Source organism: Dendronephthya gigantea, unplaced genomic scaffold (assembly GCF_004324835.1).
Source record: "Dendronephthya gigantea isolate DGI-Jeju-01 unplaced genomic scaffold, DenGig_1.0 000089F, whole genome shotgun sequence".
NCBI lineage: Eukaryota > Metazoa > Cnidaria > Anthozoa > Malacalcyonacea > Nephtheidae > Dendronephthya > Dendronephthya gigantea.
Genome location: NW_021163099.1, coordinates 684,411 through 701,302, shown reverse-complemented (window position 1 = coordinate 701,302; position 16,892 = coordinate 684,411). Strand labels below are relative to the sequence as shown.

Sequence of the window (16,892 nt, the reverse complement as noted above, 5' to 3'; positions counted from 1 at the left end):
GTGAATTAGCTATTGTTATTAATGCTTGTTTGACAAAGGCCGGCGTGAAGCGCTTGGCGAGGGTACGTATACTCATTCCGCTTTGAGATTTTAATTACGCGCCCGGGAATGCAAATGCAAAATTGAATTTGTCCACCATAGCATCATAGACGTTCAACGTTTTTGTAAGTTATGCACATGTTTGAGTTTGATATATATGTTTAAGCAGGGAATAATAGCAAACGTTGCTAACCTTGCAAATAACGTGCGATTGCATGCCTAAATTAAAATTTTGGTTCGCGAATGTGAAAAGAAAAAATGTGAAAGAGAATGTAAAAGGTTTCTTGGTACCTAAAGCAATTATTTCAAATTAAGTTTAATAAACAGGAATCTGGTTGAAAAAGCAGTTGAGATTTCGCTAAAAATTGTACCATTTAAAACTATTCGTAGCGCATTTATAGTTGAATTTGAAGCTCAAGAACATTTCGCTGTTGGAAATATAATTGCTTCAGGGGAGGGGATATTGCATGCGTGTTCTTCTATTTTTATATCGTTTTTGCATCGTGGTTCTTATGAGTTATGCATTTCATTATATGTCGCGCTTGCGTCTGGTGGTATATATTCAGAATATTATAGGAAGCCTTTTTATAAAACCTTTGTAGTATGGGAACAGGCTGTTTAAAATATTCAACAACAGCAAAATATATATGTCAAAATGTCTGGTGTAATTCGATACTAAATTTTAATCTAAAGTTAATGATATTCTTGCATGCTTGTATGGTGACATCTGTAAGATAATTAAGCTTACGTGGTGTACCTACAAGCTAATGTACTTAAAATGAACAGCTTTCGTGTGGATTTCGATAGTGTTCTTACTATATTCAGTGTATTGAGGAGCACGACATAGGCAAGTCATTAGGTCTACGCGGCAAACTTTTCTCAGCAACACAATTTTTTATTTTACAACCAGGTTTGGTATTCGTTTTTTTCCTATTTCACCCTAGTTGGGACGGAGAAAAATATTTACCTATCTTTATTTCAATTCCGCTCTGTCTCTCCAACTTTGAAATTAAACGATTTGCCAGTGACATGGGGCCGTCCACCGAAAATGTTGAATCTTTCCAAATTAAACGGTGTGCTACACGCTGCGAGTAAGAAAACAATAAAAACTTTTTAAGGTTCAAATCAAAGCTTTATTAGTAAATGTTCCCATCCTGTCAACTAAGTGTCTATTTTTTGGACCCACCTAACTGTGATGCGGGACTCATAGACTTTGGGCTCTCTCTCACTGGATGCTGGAAGCAGAAATTTGATTTCCAACTGGGGCGTGTTTTTAAAAAAATCGTGCACGAGCACGAGCTTAATCGCCAGAGAAACTGGCGATTACCATGAGAACATCTATTCCCGTAAACATTATTCACTCTAAGTTTACTCACATTCTTAAGGTGCGAAGAATAGTCATGTCCGAAGAATCTCGAAATCTCTCTCACAAACATCAAATCGCTGTCTAGCGTGTGTTTTTGTATGTCTTGATAAGCCACCACACTGTAAGAATCTCTTCTTACAAATATCACATTCATAAGGTCTCTCTACAGTGTGTATTCGTTTATGTCTAGCCACACTACTAGATTGCGCGAATCTCTTTTTACAAAACATCACATTCATAACGTTTTTCTCCTGTGTGTGTTCTTTTATGACCAGTCAATTGAGCAAAAGTACAAAACCTTTTCTCGCAAACATGACATTCATGATCTTTCTCTCCAGTGTGTGTTCTTTAATGTCTAGCTAAGCCACCATACTGCGAGAAGCGCTGCTTACAAACATCACATTCATAAGGTTTTTTCCAGCGTGTGTCCTTTTATGTCTGGCTAAGCCAGCTGACTGTAACAATCTCTTCTTACAAACATCGCATTCATAAGGATTTTCTCCAGTGCGTGTTCTCTTGTGTCTTGTTAAATCGCTCCTTTCACGAAATTTCTTCTTACAAAGATCAGATTCATGTGGCTTAATTCTTCCCCGTATATGCCCTTTAAGTCTTTTTAATTGGCATGATTGAAAGAAACGTCTTATTACAAACGTTGCACTAATGTGGCCTTTGGGTTCCCGTTTCAGTTTCTAGATCCAAGCTTCATGATGATGAGTACATGTTCTGAAAATATTCAAAAATTTCATGTCATCACACGCCCTATTTAATTCTAACTAGAAATACATTCATGCAAACTGTTGCCATTATAAACGAGTTAGTTTGATGATGTCGTTATTTATCTCTCTGCATTTTAGAAGGCACCGATAACAATTAGTATATTATTGATCAAGTTGAAAAACGTACTCGTCATCATAACGAAAAATGACTGCATATGAATAATATCTACGTGGTGTACCTACAAGCTAATAATATAATACTTATTGATTCACTTAAATCACTATAATTATAGGATTGATCTAGGGAATTAAAGTGCCAATGACTATATAGCCGATTTTAAGATGTATATAGATTTAGTATTCATTTTTTGTAAACTTACGTTCTGATTGGTCGATTTGTACTACGTGAGTGAATGTTATAATTATAACAACAACGCCACGGCAATGCCGTTATACAATTTATTGCACTATCAAAATGGCGGCAACAAACAAAAAATTTGCCGAACTTAGCGAAGAGAACGAAGAGGAAATTAATGTAATTATAGATGAATCAACACCGAAAAATACTAAACGGGCAACCGCTTGGGGTGTTTTAGTATTTCAAGATAAGCCTGTGTTGTTTAGTTAAGTTTAAAAATGATACAAAGTCTTTACGAGTTTACTCAAAATGAATATTAAAAGCATTAAAGCACTCTTTGTTTGTACATTATCGGGTTTTACATGCACTCGTTCACAAACAAGGAACTCGAAGTTCAATACTGCACGGCGGTATTCAAAATACGTCCATATAATCATACCTTTGTTTAAAATGAAAGAAATTGTGAATGTAACGTTTTTGGAATTGCTAGGAATTTTCACTTGATATTTAAAAGCAATTTTTGCCTTTACACAGGTGTCATGGGTGGATCTCACTATACTCATAACGGTGGTGGTTCAAACTATCTCTGCATGCCTTTTGACCCAATCTACGATAAAGTAAAAGCTGGCAACCAAGGTTATTCTTACATTTATGGTGTAGAATACGAAATGAATGCACATGCGTCTCTTTTTCCAACCAACCTTCATGATCACGACGCTACGTGCGCTGTTTGTGAAGCTGAGTATCGTGGCAGCCAGCTTATGATACCTGCACGTAATGTCTGTCCATCTGGTTGGAATCTTGAGTACAAAGGTTATCTAATGTCTGATAATATCGGTCATAAACGAACACAATTCATTTGTGTTGATTCTGATCCTGAGGCTGTTCGAGGAACTCATAGTAACTTGAACGGAGGGTTGTTGTACGTCGTTGAGAGTCACTGCGGTTCTCTGCCATGTTTGCCTTATGTACAAGGCCAGGAACTGACATGCGCTGTGTGCACTAAGTAAACCTACAGTACTCGTATACACTGTATTTCATTTTTTTAATGTCGTTCACAATGTAACTTGAAGCAATAAAGAAGCAGTTACAATCGCGTTTTTGTTTTGACGTCAACCTCGGAAGTGGAATGTTAATGTTTTTATTGATGTTTATATTACAAAATGATATTTAAATTTTCCATTTTATAGACAGGCAGGCCGTATCTGATTATCCATCCCCACTTTTTCAAACTCGGAGCATGCGCATAAGTAACAAAACAATCCAATTTCGACCACCGATAGAATAATTTTATGTATGCTGGGTATGTCACGGCAATCTATGGTATGTTTTAAGTTCAATTCGGCGGCCATTAACTGAAAGCACTGCTTTAAAATAAACAATTATGGAAATTTGTGAGGAATTTGTTCACATGTCTCGAGAGTGAAATTGTACTGAAGTTTCATGAAAAATTGCACTGTGTAACACCCCTTTAACAATAATAACTTGTTTTTTAAAACAATGAAACATGCATTAGCTTTGACACAAAACTTTCAAAGAGTTTCTGCCTCGGTGAATTTTCTATAATTTACATCGTGCATGAAATGCGACGGAAAGTATGTCTAATGGACGATATTTTAACTAATCAAGGCGAAACAAGTCTGTTTGTATTCAAAAAGGAAGTCTTTTTTTACGGTCATCATTATTCTAAGCTACATTAAATGTGATCACTGACGTATCAAAGGTAAGTCAGAAAAATTTTCATTTTAAACTATACTTAGGAAATCCGTAATAAAGAATATTCATATAGCCGTGTAATATATTTCGTCTATTGTATAATGAATCAACAATTAAACACATTGCCATTACCAGATTGCCGTGTTGGATCGAGATCAGTTTAAGCACAGTATATACGCTTACAACCTTTCTAAACTGAAAATAATAGTAGTTTTCGTATATTTTCGAGAAGGCTTTTCCACAATCATGCTCCTCTGTAATGAAAGCGTCGTTTTAGGTAATTAATACGTGTCTTACCTGGGCAGATACGACTTCATTTCAGAATTTCTAAGATCCTAATCTGAAGGCTGTGAGTTGAACAAAACGTCAGTAAGTTTGTACAGGTTATTACCTTTTAGTGTTTTAGAAAACTCTAACTGCTCGATTCTGTTTTTGCAATTTGGTTGCTAACGTCTCACCAAAATTTGCCGAAACCGAACAAAAATGAGGCTGGATTAATGCATGATAAATCGGAATAGCTGTACTCGTAGGAACATAAGATACAATGCGTTTTAGTGGCCCCTAATCAACTAATCTTTTCACAAAGATTATCGACATGCACGGTCCAGGTATGATGTTTACTAAATTATCTAGATCTTATAATGCTACTATTCTGTTCAATGTCTATTTCATCGCTTATTCTTTGCCAAAATCCGATTATCATGAACTCCTTCTGTTTTCACAATATTTAGGATAGTTTATTTGTAATAAGCCACTTATTAAGACTTCCAATTCAAAGTTGATGACATTTATAATAAGCCACTTATTAAGACTTCCAATTGAAAGTTTCAGAATGGTGGTGCAAATTTGGCTGATCGATTACTATATTTACTTTGAATACATGCCACTTAATTGACACCGTCTATTTAATGAAAGGTTTCAGGCTTACCATATCAATACCCTAGAGCATGCTGAGACAAAGTCACAAAGATTTGTTCATATGAGAGCCCTGTCGACTTTAAAGTGCCTATATCACTTGTGGGATCTTTTCGGATTTGAATAGAGCTTGAAAAATTAGTTTATAAGTTCTAAGACGCTTTTTGATGTAATTAAATAGTTTTGGAAATATTTAAATCTAAACATGACGATTTGCCTAAATTTCCATCGTGCTCGGGGGCCTGGGACTCAGGAACCGAGTTCTTGTCAAACATAATCTAATCAATTGTAATTTTACTTCTATCGTCCAATAACGTAAAATATTTTTAGAAAAACTCGCCCGGTTGCTACAGCCACACACAACGCACCGTTCCCGACATTATAAAAGACGGCGTGTTTGCAAATCATTCCTGAGTCCCAGCCCTCCCAACCGACGTATTTTCGAAACTATTTATTATATCAAAAAGGGTTGTGGAACTTATAAACTAATTTTTCAAGCTCTATTCAAATCTGTAAAGATCCCGCAAGAGACATAGGCACTTTAATGTGTATCAAATTCATTAACACAATGATAGGGAACAATGTGTGCTTGTCAAGTATACGACTTGTTAGACTTAATGGAAGAACATTTGAAGGGTAGTAACCTCCTTCAATATTGAAAATGACTAAATATTCTGCTTGCAGGATAATTTGAGTAGTTACAATTACCAATGAGTTTTCGCATTTCTAGCATCTCTAAAATGATGAAGTTACATATAAATTGAACTCTACTATAAATTGAGACGCATTCATATTTGTCTTGAGCAGCTTGAACCAAATAGTGTATTGTTTAATTATATAATTACAAATCTATACCAACATTTTATTTGTCATTCATTGGTCATTTTGACACAATAAATTCAATTGGGGTATGTTGTGTATTACATTAGGTACTGGACACTTGGTCTAGCGCTGACCACTATATGAGCGAGTAAACGCGTAAAAACGCTCAGGTTGATGCAAGTTGATATAAACAGGTTGGAGCAATGTTGTGCTGCCCACATTGTTCAGGGTTGTTATCAATATTGAACAATATTGTTACACCCGATTCAGTTTCAACAATATTGTTCAATATTAATAACAACTCTGAACAATGTGGACAGCACAACATTGCTCCATTCTGTTTATATATCAACTTGCATCAACCTAAGCGTTTTTAGGCGTGTATTTGTACGTTGCTGTTACGTTAGTTGTAATTCTGGATGGCTGCGAGATTAAACAACTTTTAAACTGACTTGCTGGTACCTCTAGAAGATTTGGGATTGTGGATTGTGAGGTACCTGATATCAAAACGGCTGAAATCTTCGGTTTAATATGGCTGCTTTGTTCGGGAATATTAATGAATTCGATGCTTACACTGATCAGAATTGGGATGAATATATCGAACGTTTAGAGAGATTATTTGGTGGCGAACGAAGTCGAGGAAGCAGAGACGAAAAGGGCGATTCTGTTAACGGTATGTGGACATAAAACATATATTTTGGATTAATTCGTAATTTGGTCAGCCCAGAAAGGCCAGGGGATAAGTCATACGATGAACTTAAAACATTGATCCACAACCATTTGAAGCCTAAACCGTTGGTCATTGCAGACCGTTTTAAATCTAAGAAAGAAAACTCATACCAAAATGACCCACTCGAGTCAGGTTTTATTGTCTCCTTTACCATGCCGTCTACCTTAAGTAGACGGTTAAAACGACAAGGGAACAGTTTACAAGTCACGAGAAAAGTCATCACAAAGCATACAAACAATATTTTAAAAATCAACTTTTAAAATGAACTGTCCTCGTGGTATTGAAAGAAATATTTCCAATGTTGTAACATATTTCCAATGTTGAGTAATAATATATTTTTCTCGCAAATCTTTAGCTTGTATTTTTAATTATGTATGTACATAGCGTGGGCGCACAGCCCTCCCACGCAAGTCATTCCACGTGTAAGCTATGTTGCAATAGTGAGCTTAAGCTCACTAATAACACACTTGTGCGCACATCATCTCGCGTGGAGGTCGCGCATACTTTCGGTAAAATCCAAAAGTTCCAACGTCCCTCATGGGACCCACCAATCGCGCGATTTTTCCGCCATTGACAGGTACTACTGACCGCCAGTGCAGAATATACCCATCAGAAGGAGAACTCCATTTTTTTGCGTAGGTGTGATGCCCCCTGCGCCAACATTTAAAATAGCGCCATTTCAAATGCGGAGAGGGAGATGATTGTTTCTATTTATGGTACTTGTTGAGTACTAGTTGAAAATCATGACCAAACACATTTACCCAAAAAATAAGTGAGTTGCCTTTCTGATTCGTATTCTGTGCCGTTAGAAAGCAACATGATAAGGCTCTGTGAAAAACTTTCAAGCTGCACTATATGGTTTAATGGCAATGTGACTTTGGAATCTCGCCATTGTTTCTAATAAGCTAAACTAACGAAAGCTTTTAACAATTAAACGTAACAAGAAATAAGTGAGTCTGAATTGATCTCTAAAAAACAGCTATTGAACAAAATATAATTGAGCCTTGAAGCAAGTGAGTCCATGGTTGTCATGCTCGGAATAACCGTAAAGATCTTCACCATACCAGACTCGCATTTGTTGGCCTGAATAAATGAACCTTGTGCCAACATCTGAAAAGACCAGCTGAGGTGAATTTTCGCGATAGCCAGGCAGGTGATACCAACCACCATTTTTATAAGACTTAGTTAATACAGGGGAAGGATACATAACCACGTTGTTAACGTCTGTGGCATACATATTGGTGCGGTGTTGACTATCACATCCCCAATTTGTGCGTGCACCTGCATAGCATCCGATTTTTCCACGGGTGTGAGTCAACCTAAATGCCTTCACAAAACCAGAGGCGCCCCTGTTTGTCAGAAGCGCAAAATGGTTACCTTTTGAACCAGCACATCCCCTTCCAATATCTCTCCACTCCGCTATGAAGAAAACAACAAATGAGTCGAAAAATCATTTTAAGATGACATTCATGACAAATAGACTAATGTTCAGCAGTGTAAATGCCCTCACTCACTTAGTAATTTGGCTTAATAGGGCAGACCAAAAATGGTGTTGTTTGTTCCGAAATCGCGTTTTCGCTCTCGTGTGGCGCTCGCGTGTGTTACACGAGTCTATTCAGTTTATTATTATTAGCTACAACGTTACAAAAATCGTATTCGAATATAGCCGTTTAACTCATTTGCCAAAGACTGAATGTCTCACAAGTTACAAACAAAAACAAGAAACATTAGTTTAAAAGTCGGTTATTTTATCACAGTAGAGACATTTAGTTTGACGTTTACGGCAAGCTGCAAACCGCAGTTTTACGTTAGCGGTTTGACGTTTAACGATATTTTGGGTATATCGAGATATCTATGCACAGAAGAAAGCAATATCGATAAAACCAATGATTGAAAAAAGAGCGATAATTATCTACATTTCGATATATTCCAACAGGCTACCATGCATGTGATATTGCCTGACTACCCAGTCGCCTATTTACACAAGGCATTGAGGCATTGGAATAAAGCTTTCGAATTGGAATACTACGCACAAAGTGTAAACGCAAATTTGTGATCATGTGAAAATTATGTAATCGCGCGCATAAATAATAATAGCTAGACATTGTCTGATATAACAACAGAAAATTAGCATATCATGGTCGTAAATTACAAACATAAACTTCATAAAGTTTATTATATTTTAGGGAAATATTTCTATAGTGCTCTGCACTTAAGAATAGTACATAAAATGAACAACAAAGCCATTTTCTATTATATGTGCACAGTATATTACATGGACATAAAATACCTGCACAGAATTCTGCGTGGATTGCGCACAGTAAAACGAAAATTTTCGCTAACATTTTCCTTAGGTTTCAGTCAATCTTCTTTCTTCTAATCCTTCCGTGGTTTTGAATCGTCCGTCCACAATACCCATGCTCTTATAACCTTCTGCTGCGTCGGCGCTGCGCTAATTGGGGAGGGGGATATTGTATTGAAGAGGAAATAGCATTGTATACGCATTTGCGTAATTGAATTTATCGAGTACTATATAACTTCCGCCATTTGTCAAGAAATGACCCCGTGCTATTCAATGATTAAAATAAAGCAGGGGAAATCAAGGTACAGGGGAAATTGCTAAGGTATATACACCATAATTTCGGACTATATCTATATGAGAATTATAATTGTTTAGATTTTGCAATATGGGCATGGCCAATAGGAGCATACCAATGGGAAATGCGTTTCGTGCTAAAAGACAAATATCTAGCATAAGTGCATTGGTGGAAATGTCAGTTTTGACGCCATTCTTCTCTTAGTGCAAAGGAAATTTTGAATGTCTCCTTTTGGGACGATATTAGGGAAGAGATAGGTTATCGACCTAAGAAGACAAATCAGACTGGCTATTACGTTATTTTGGACGACTTTTGGACGTACTTAAAAAAGCGGCGTTTATTTCAAATACTTTGAGGACAACTGAATCTAAGTATCTCAAATATTGATAATAACTTTTCATCGGGACATTCACATTCTCGCCTTTCCGTGTGTGGGCATAGCCTAGGAACAGTAGATTGTAGTGTATTTTATGTATAAGCTTGCATTCGGTTTTGAAATTGCCATATGTTGGAATTGGCATAACAATAGCATGTGAATGCGGTCAGCAAATAATATTAAAATCAGCCTTAACCATGGCGTATAGATGAGAGATGGGCAGGCAAAGTACATTAGTGCGAGCTGCGCTTAGTTTAACAAGAAGAGAAATATCGGGAAAGGATGCGACATAATCACTATTGGATTCTCCTTACTGCTAGAACTAGTGAAGCCTGGGTTATGGTCGTATTTTGGTCGCGTCAAATGCAATTTAAATGTATTTATTATTAAATAATAAAGGAAGTTACAATCCCAATTCATATCGAGCCGATATGAATTGGGATTTTCTTAAAATGCACGAGTATGTGGTGTCCAGAAGCATAGCATATGATGGTTCGCGTCTTAAATGGTGTGAGAACTATGAATCTCTTCAAGATTTCGTTAAAGTGTCATTTGGATACGAGGGTAAATGGCGTTCAGCTGGGGGTAGTTCGAAGAGATTTGAGGCCAAGGATTCTGACTTTGTCGCTACGTGGTATCCTGGGAAGTTAAATACTCTATCATTTAATGGTATGATTGGAAAGGAAGCTAAAGAATGCCTGATCACCCTGTTTACACCCCCCCCTGGAAACCCCTGTCAGAATACCTTGAAAGAAAATCCCAGTCAATCTGTTTTGGAAGAATCTATTGAAAATTTGTTGTTCGAGATAGAAATATTGAAAACTAGGATGGATTCAGTGCAATCGACAATTACTAGTGAGGACCAGCATACGCCAATAGTGGCAAATTTAACAAGTGAAATTACTCGGCTTCAGATCGACCTGGAAGAAGAAAAGTTTAAACGGTCTGTCCTTGAAACACAAGTTCAAAGACTCCAAGATGAGCTTAATACAATGAAATCATATCAAAAAGATGATGAGCTGAGTCAACGCAGCTCAGATGCAAGTGTGGTCGAAGTTGCAGCAGTCTATGCGGATCCTCAAGAGGACAGCATCACGCCGTCGCCAATGATGGAACCTACTACAACCACCAAACAAAACCAACCAACTGGCTTTAAAGACCAAATAGAGGAATATAGACGAAAACAAAAACATAAAAGAAGTCTTGGCGGTCATTTTTCATCCGAGTTATCAGCTACTCGATATGATGGCCAAGTGGATCCCAAAAAGCTAAGAAAAATGCATTCACAGCAAAAAGCACCCATAGTAAAGCCAGTATCCCATGATAGAAACCAAAGTGTTTCCCTTGTTAAGAATTCTGCAGTCACACAGCAGGTTAATAGTGATACTCAGAAAAATCACCATACTCCTAGAAATAAAGATTCAGGCATACAACAGATTAATAGTAATACTCAGAAAAATCACCATACTATTAGAAATAAAGATCGCAAGAAATCCACCCCCTGCCCTTTTTTGGCCCGGCGTGGTCGGTGTGCTAAAGGAAATCGGTGCGACTTCTACCATTCCAATTCGCAGTACTGTGACAAATCCCGAGTATTTTGCCCCTTTTTGCAGAGGAAAGGTTATTGTCTGAAGGATGTCAGATGTGATTTTTTCCACCCTGTCCCTAACAACAAGTCCCTCACTACATTGGATGATCCTTTTTTCTATCGACGAACCTATCCACCCTACCAAGCCAAAATATACCCGTTTGGGTTACCCAACGCACAAAATCCACCCCTAAACATATGGAAGCCACTAAACGTCCCAAAAAAACCAACTTGATCAGAATTCCTTGCCTACCAATGAATCCCACTCCCAGACAAGTCGGTAATTCCATCGATTCGACAAACCAAAACAACACCCACTATGTCCTGCTTTTCTCTTATCTAATGTAATGTCATTAGCCCCAAAAATTGATGAAGTACAAGATGTTGTCCGACGCGGAAACTACCAATTCATTAGCATAGTGGAGACTTGGCCATATACACGACAATGTAGTCAATATCGAAGGATATAACCTCATCCGCAGAGACAGAATTAACGGCCAACACGGAGGCGTTTGTACTTATATTGAAAATACGATCGGTTTTGAGTTAATAGAAAACTTGACTAATGACTTGTTTGAGGTGTTATGGATCAAAATGCTGATGCCCAGACTGCCGAGAAGATTTAATAGCTTGGTCGTCGGGACCTTATACCACCCCCCAAGTGCTGACGACTCAGCAATGCTGGATTATTTATCCAACTGTCTCTCTACATTGGAATCATGCTATCCTAATTGTGGTTTTATTATTCTGGGCGACTTTAATCAGTTAAATATCAACCGATTAAAACTAAGCTATAACCTACGTCAACTTGTTAACTTTCCAACGCGTGGCAGAAATACTCTTGATCTCGTCTTGACAAATCTTTACGAATACTACGATCAACCGGTAAAGTATGCACCATTCGGTCTCTCTGATCATATGTCTGTAGAATTTAAACCAAAAGAACGATGTCAACCCCAAAGAGCGCAGAAAAGAGTGGTGAAGAAAAGAGATCTACGTCCGAGCTCCCGTCTTGCATTCCGTAAATATTTGGAACTGTTGGACATTCCCAGCATGTTTGACAAAGCCCCTTCTTGCACAGAAAAAATCTCCCTCTTGGAAACCATTGTAACTACTGGTCTGGATTATATTCTCCCACTGCGCTCAACTACATCTCGGTGTAATGAACCTCCCTGGATGAACTCAAAATTATCATTATTAATTAAGAAACGCCAGAAAGCTCTTAACCAAGGAAATATTACCCAATTCAAGTACTTGAGAAATAAAGTAAACCGCAAAAGGAAAAGTTGTCGTGCGAAGCATTATGAAAATAGCATTCAACATCTTAAAGAATGTAAACCATCCTCTTGGTGGAATGAGGTTAAGAAGCTCAGTGGAGCAAAATCTACTAGCGGAAATAACGAAGAAATCCTTAAAGCCTTAAGACCTGATGAACACCTTACGGAAACAGATAAAGTAGATATTGCAAACGAGATAAATGATTCTTTTCTTTCCCCAATGGCTGAATTTACTCCTCTCACTCCAGAGAATTACCAAGATCTGTTATTGGCGCAGCTAATGATTCTACTGTCACAATTGCTGCAGGAGACGTATTTAAAAAACTGTCAACGCTTAATCCAAGGAAAGCCCACGGCCCTGATGGAATACCAACATGGGTGTTAAAAGAGAATGCTGATTTATTGGAACTTCCAGTCAAAGAGATCCTAGATAGTTCTTACCGCGAATGCCGTATTCCACAATCTTGGAAAGAGGCCGACATTATTGCTATCCCTAAAAAGAAACCCATAACTGACATTAATAACAACCTACGTCCAATATCATTAACACCTATTTTATCAAAACTGGCCGAAGAATTCGTGGTTGAACAACACCTAAAACCTGCGGTATTAGCCACAATTGATAAAAGGCAATTCGGATCCATCCCGAATTCAAGCACTACGTATGCCCTTATCAGCATGTTGCATTTTTGGAATAAAAACACGGACGGAAATGGCTCTACAATCAGAATTATGCTTTTTGACTTTCGTAAAGCTTTCGACATGATAGATCATCATATCCTCGCACGAAAACTGTTAAAATACAACATCCCAAAACCTATATTGCATTGGATCTTAGACTTCCTCACTGATCGCAGTCAGAGAGTTAAACTTAGCGATGACTGTTTTTCCGAGTGGAAGGCTGTGCCAGCGGGTGTCCCCAGGGGACAAAATTAGGCCCTTGGCTTTTCTTAATCATGATGGACGACCTTGATGTTGCTGATAACAAGAACCTTTGGAAATACGTAGACGATTCAACTATGTCTGAAGTCATAAATAAAGATCAACCTAGTATAATGCAAGCGTATGTCAACGAATTCTCTTCAAAATCCAGAAGTGATGGTATGCAGTTAAAAGAGTCCAAATGCAAGGAACTTCGAATAAGTTTCTCAACTGTAAAGAGAGAGTTTGATCCTATTATTATCAACGACAAAAACATCGAAGTAGTCCAGTGTGAAAAACTACTCGGTTTAACCATCTCCGACAACCTCAAATGGAATAAACATATTGAGACTGTATGCAAGAAGATTTCAACTCGTCTATACTTCTTGCGACAATTGAAACGGGCAAAGTTACCATCCAAGGATCTTCTCTTGTTCTATGTTACTTGTATTCGGCCGGTTGCTGAATACGCGTGCGAAGTATTCCACGATTCCCTTACAAAATACCTGTCAGACGATCTCGAAAGATTACAACGCCGAGCTTGCAGAATAATCCTCCCCGAACATTCGTACGAGGATGCACTTAATCAACTAGGTCTCTTGTCACTGTTCGATCGAAGACAAAATTTGACCGATAAACTTTTTCGGCAAATTGTTAATGATCCGCAAGACAAATTACACCATTTATTACCAGCATTAAATTTATCTGAGGCATCTCTGAGAGAAAAAAGAATATTTCAAGTTCCAAACTGTAGAACAATTAGATTTAAAAACGATTTTATCAATTTCAACTCTAGTAAATACGTATAATATATCTGAGACACTAAATAATGTAAATAGATAGTTTTACCAATTGAACCTCCTCTTTTATGGATTTTAATAACATAGATCATACTTTTTGTAACACTTAAGGTTTTTCAGCCGGAGCCTATTGCCGAGGCTGCAAGTTTTAAGTCAATAAACCATCTATCTATCTATCTATCTATCTATACGGGTCTTCGTATCGTAGTGTCTCGGGTCTTAGGACGCTTGTCCGGTCGGCTACTTGCCCCCTCCGGTGAGTACAAATATGAGCCCAGTTTGCCTGATCGAGTTGTTAGTTGCTTGCGTGACCCATCCCGCCCCTTTCCCTAACGACTTCACGCGATGTTGTGAACTCTACGGGAGAAGCGTCTTATTAATCTCGCTGGGGTTTGTTTTTTTTTTGTTAGTTTGTTTTGCAGGATTAAGCACAGTTCTTTTCACACCCGTTTTGGTCGTGGAATGGGTGTTTGGGGTAAAGGTAAATTCATTAATGATCGCCACATTTACAGGTATTTTTTTTTGTTTTGTGTGTGTGTGTACTTTGATGTTCGTATCGTTTATTCCACGGTTTCACTTCAGTGACTCACGTGTGACAGTTGATCACGGGATGGAGGAGGTACCGTTAAAATAGCATGGTTCGTTGAGTTATTATCTGCGCCGAAAACAGCAAACTCAAAAGAAACACCGTTTCACCCCTAGCCCGACCGTTTCGCTCGGATACCGTCTCCATCCCTACCGATCGGCAGCGGGCAAAAATATAGTGTAAGAGCTGGTGTGCTATCGTACTGATGTGAGCCTTAGGATCCGTTAGAACGTTAAATGGGCGACAACGAGTTTAACGTCTCAATAACAATTGAAAAATAGATAATTATAGATGTTAATGAGGTTTAAATCGTATTTTCTATTGTTTGAATTGCATTCAACGCGACCAAAATGCGACGTATAAACTGGCCCTAAGGGTATACGAATCAAGTATACAGAAGTGCGGGTATATTTTATGAAAAGCATGCGTTTATTTTTGCGGGACTGATTAGCTGAGTGTAATGTAGGAACGTGAGTGCGATTTTGGGTCGCACACGCTGAATTTTATGCAAGGAAAATTAATGACAAAATATCTCAATTTGGTCCATTATGTTAAGAGTCGTTATAGCCTAATTTGAATTACGGCTAGCCTATACTGATTTCGACTAATAACGGAAACTATTGAGAACAAAGAATCTCAGCCCTGACGTTTATTTGAAAGAAAAACAAGTATAGCTGACATAAAAACGCAAAACTATTCGTCGCGGTTGCTAGATTTGCGAATTTTAGAGGCCCAACTCTGTCGCAATTATACCGCTCTTTTGTTTTCTTGACAGTACGAATGACATTTTGGCCTCAAATATTTACAAAATATGGCAAACCCTGGTATTCGGCAATCTACCGATATTAATATATGATGAATGGTAGTCAATTTTTTTTCCGTTTTCCGGTTTCCGAGCCTGTTCCGGTTTTTCACTAAGAACGCGACCAGGGGAAATAAATACTGTCATTTTATGCCTGCGTCTGTACTCGCAAAACTATAATAGTTTTTTCAAGAATGGCAGGCTGGTCCGAAAACGTACCTCGTAATTCTAGTGACATTATGCCACATCCACGCGAGCTACATACAGCTTAAGGCTGCTTTCCACTGTCGCTTTTTGCACGTACCTACACGCATGCACGTGCTAGATTAAAACCTTGTAATCAACAAAGAACAAACTGAATCACAAACAGAACCAAGCCCAACGCATCTATCAAATCGTTGATTTCCGATCAGTATTACTTAAATGATCTTTTAAGTCAGTGCCTCTACATCGGCTATATATACGTACAAAAAAGGTGACAGTGAAAAGCAGCCCATAGATGTAGGCGCCATGGAAAGTGAGTGAGTCTTCTCATCTCAAACTCAATGAAAAAATCCTGACCTAAATTACGCGTGTAAGAAATGAAGTTTTTCTACAAGGTCTTAAGGAACAGCTGCGTTCTATTTCATATTTTTGTAGAGATCGTTATACGATCTATTTATTCTGAGTTACCCTGCGTGTACACATTCATTCCATTATTTTCATTTTCGGACGGAAAAATTCCAGAATACGGCAAATAAATTGAAGGTTCTACGGATGTCAGAAAGGAATGCCTCACATAAACAGGCAGGTTGCAGCGAATCAGACTCCTTAAAAAGCAGCAGCACTGGGATGACAACCATTGGTTATTGACAGTGGCGTAGCCAGCCGGACAATTTAGTCATGCTATGCTAATATTTTGGTGTTCATTGACAGTGAAAACAATGAATTTGTAAAGAAATGAATAATGATAATAACAGAAATTTGGATAGCATGACTAAATCGTCAGGCTGGCTACGCCCCTGGTTATTGATTAAAGCGAATAACTTTTCATAATTTATTATATTTATTTATTGGCCCACCTGGGTGAAGGGGTCTTCCTGAAATTCGTTGTGTTCAGGAGCCACCAAGCAGTGGTAGAAGCTGAGTGTACACAAGAAAGGGAAATTAAAAGACATGTCCAAGTGGAGTAAATCTCATGCATATATAATTATTCAGTTAAAAATTCGTGCAACATGCGCATTATATAATTATACATTCAAGCTGTAATGTATATATATATATAGACACGGACAGTAATAGCT

General features: G+C 37.9%; 3 protein-coding genes across 3 annotated transcripts; 2 read left to right on the top strand and 1 right to left on the bottom strand.

Moving 5' to 3' along the window:
* The first annotated feature begins 2,596 nt into the window (after positions 1 to 2,596).
* LOC114533325 lies at positions 2,597 to 3,572 on the top strand. The gene is made up of 2 exons (XM_028554834.1): positions 2,597 to 2,656; positions 2,929 to 3,572. The coding sequence occupies exons 1-2, from the start codon at positions 2,597 to 2,599 to the stop codon at positions 3,487 to 3,489; spliced, it is 621 nt and encodes a 206-aa protein (XP_028410635.1). The 3' UTR covers positions 3,490 to 3,572.
* A 3,540-nt stretch (positions 3,573 to 7,112) lies between these two features.
* LOC114533347 lies at positions 7,113 to 9,099 on the bottom strand. The gene is made up of 2 exons (XM_028554858.1): positions 8,953 to 9,099; positions 7,113 to 8,081 (listed from the first exon to the last, which is right to left on the bottom strand). Exons 1-2 carry the CDS (start codon positions 9,005 to 9,007, stop codon positions 7,642 to 7,644), a joined length of 495 nt encoding a protein of 164 aa, XP_028410659.1. The 5' UTR covers positions 9,008 to 9,099; the 3' UTR covers positions 7,113 to 7,641.
* A 4,360-nt stretch (positions 9,100 to 13,459) lies between these two features.
* On the top strand, positions 13,460 to 14,230 carry LOC114533324. Its single transcript, XM_028554833.1, has one exon. The coding sequence runs from the start codon at positions 13,460 to 13,462 to the stop codon at positions 14,228 to 14,230; it is 771 nt and encodes a 256-aa protein (XP_028410634.1).
* Positions 14,231 to 16,892: the final 2,662 nt, after the last annotated feature.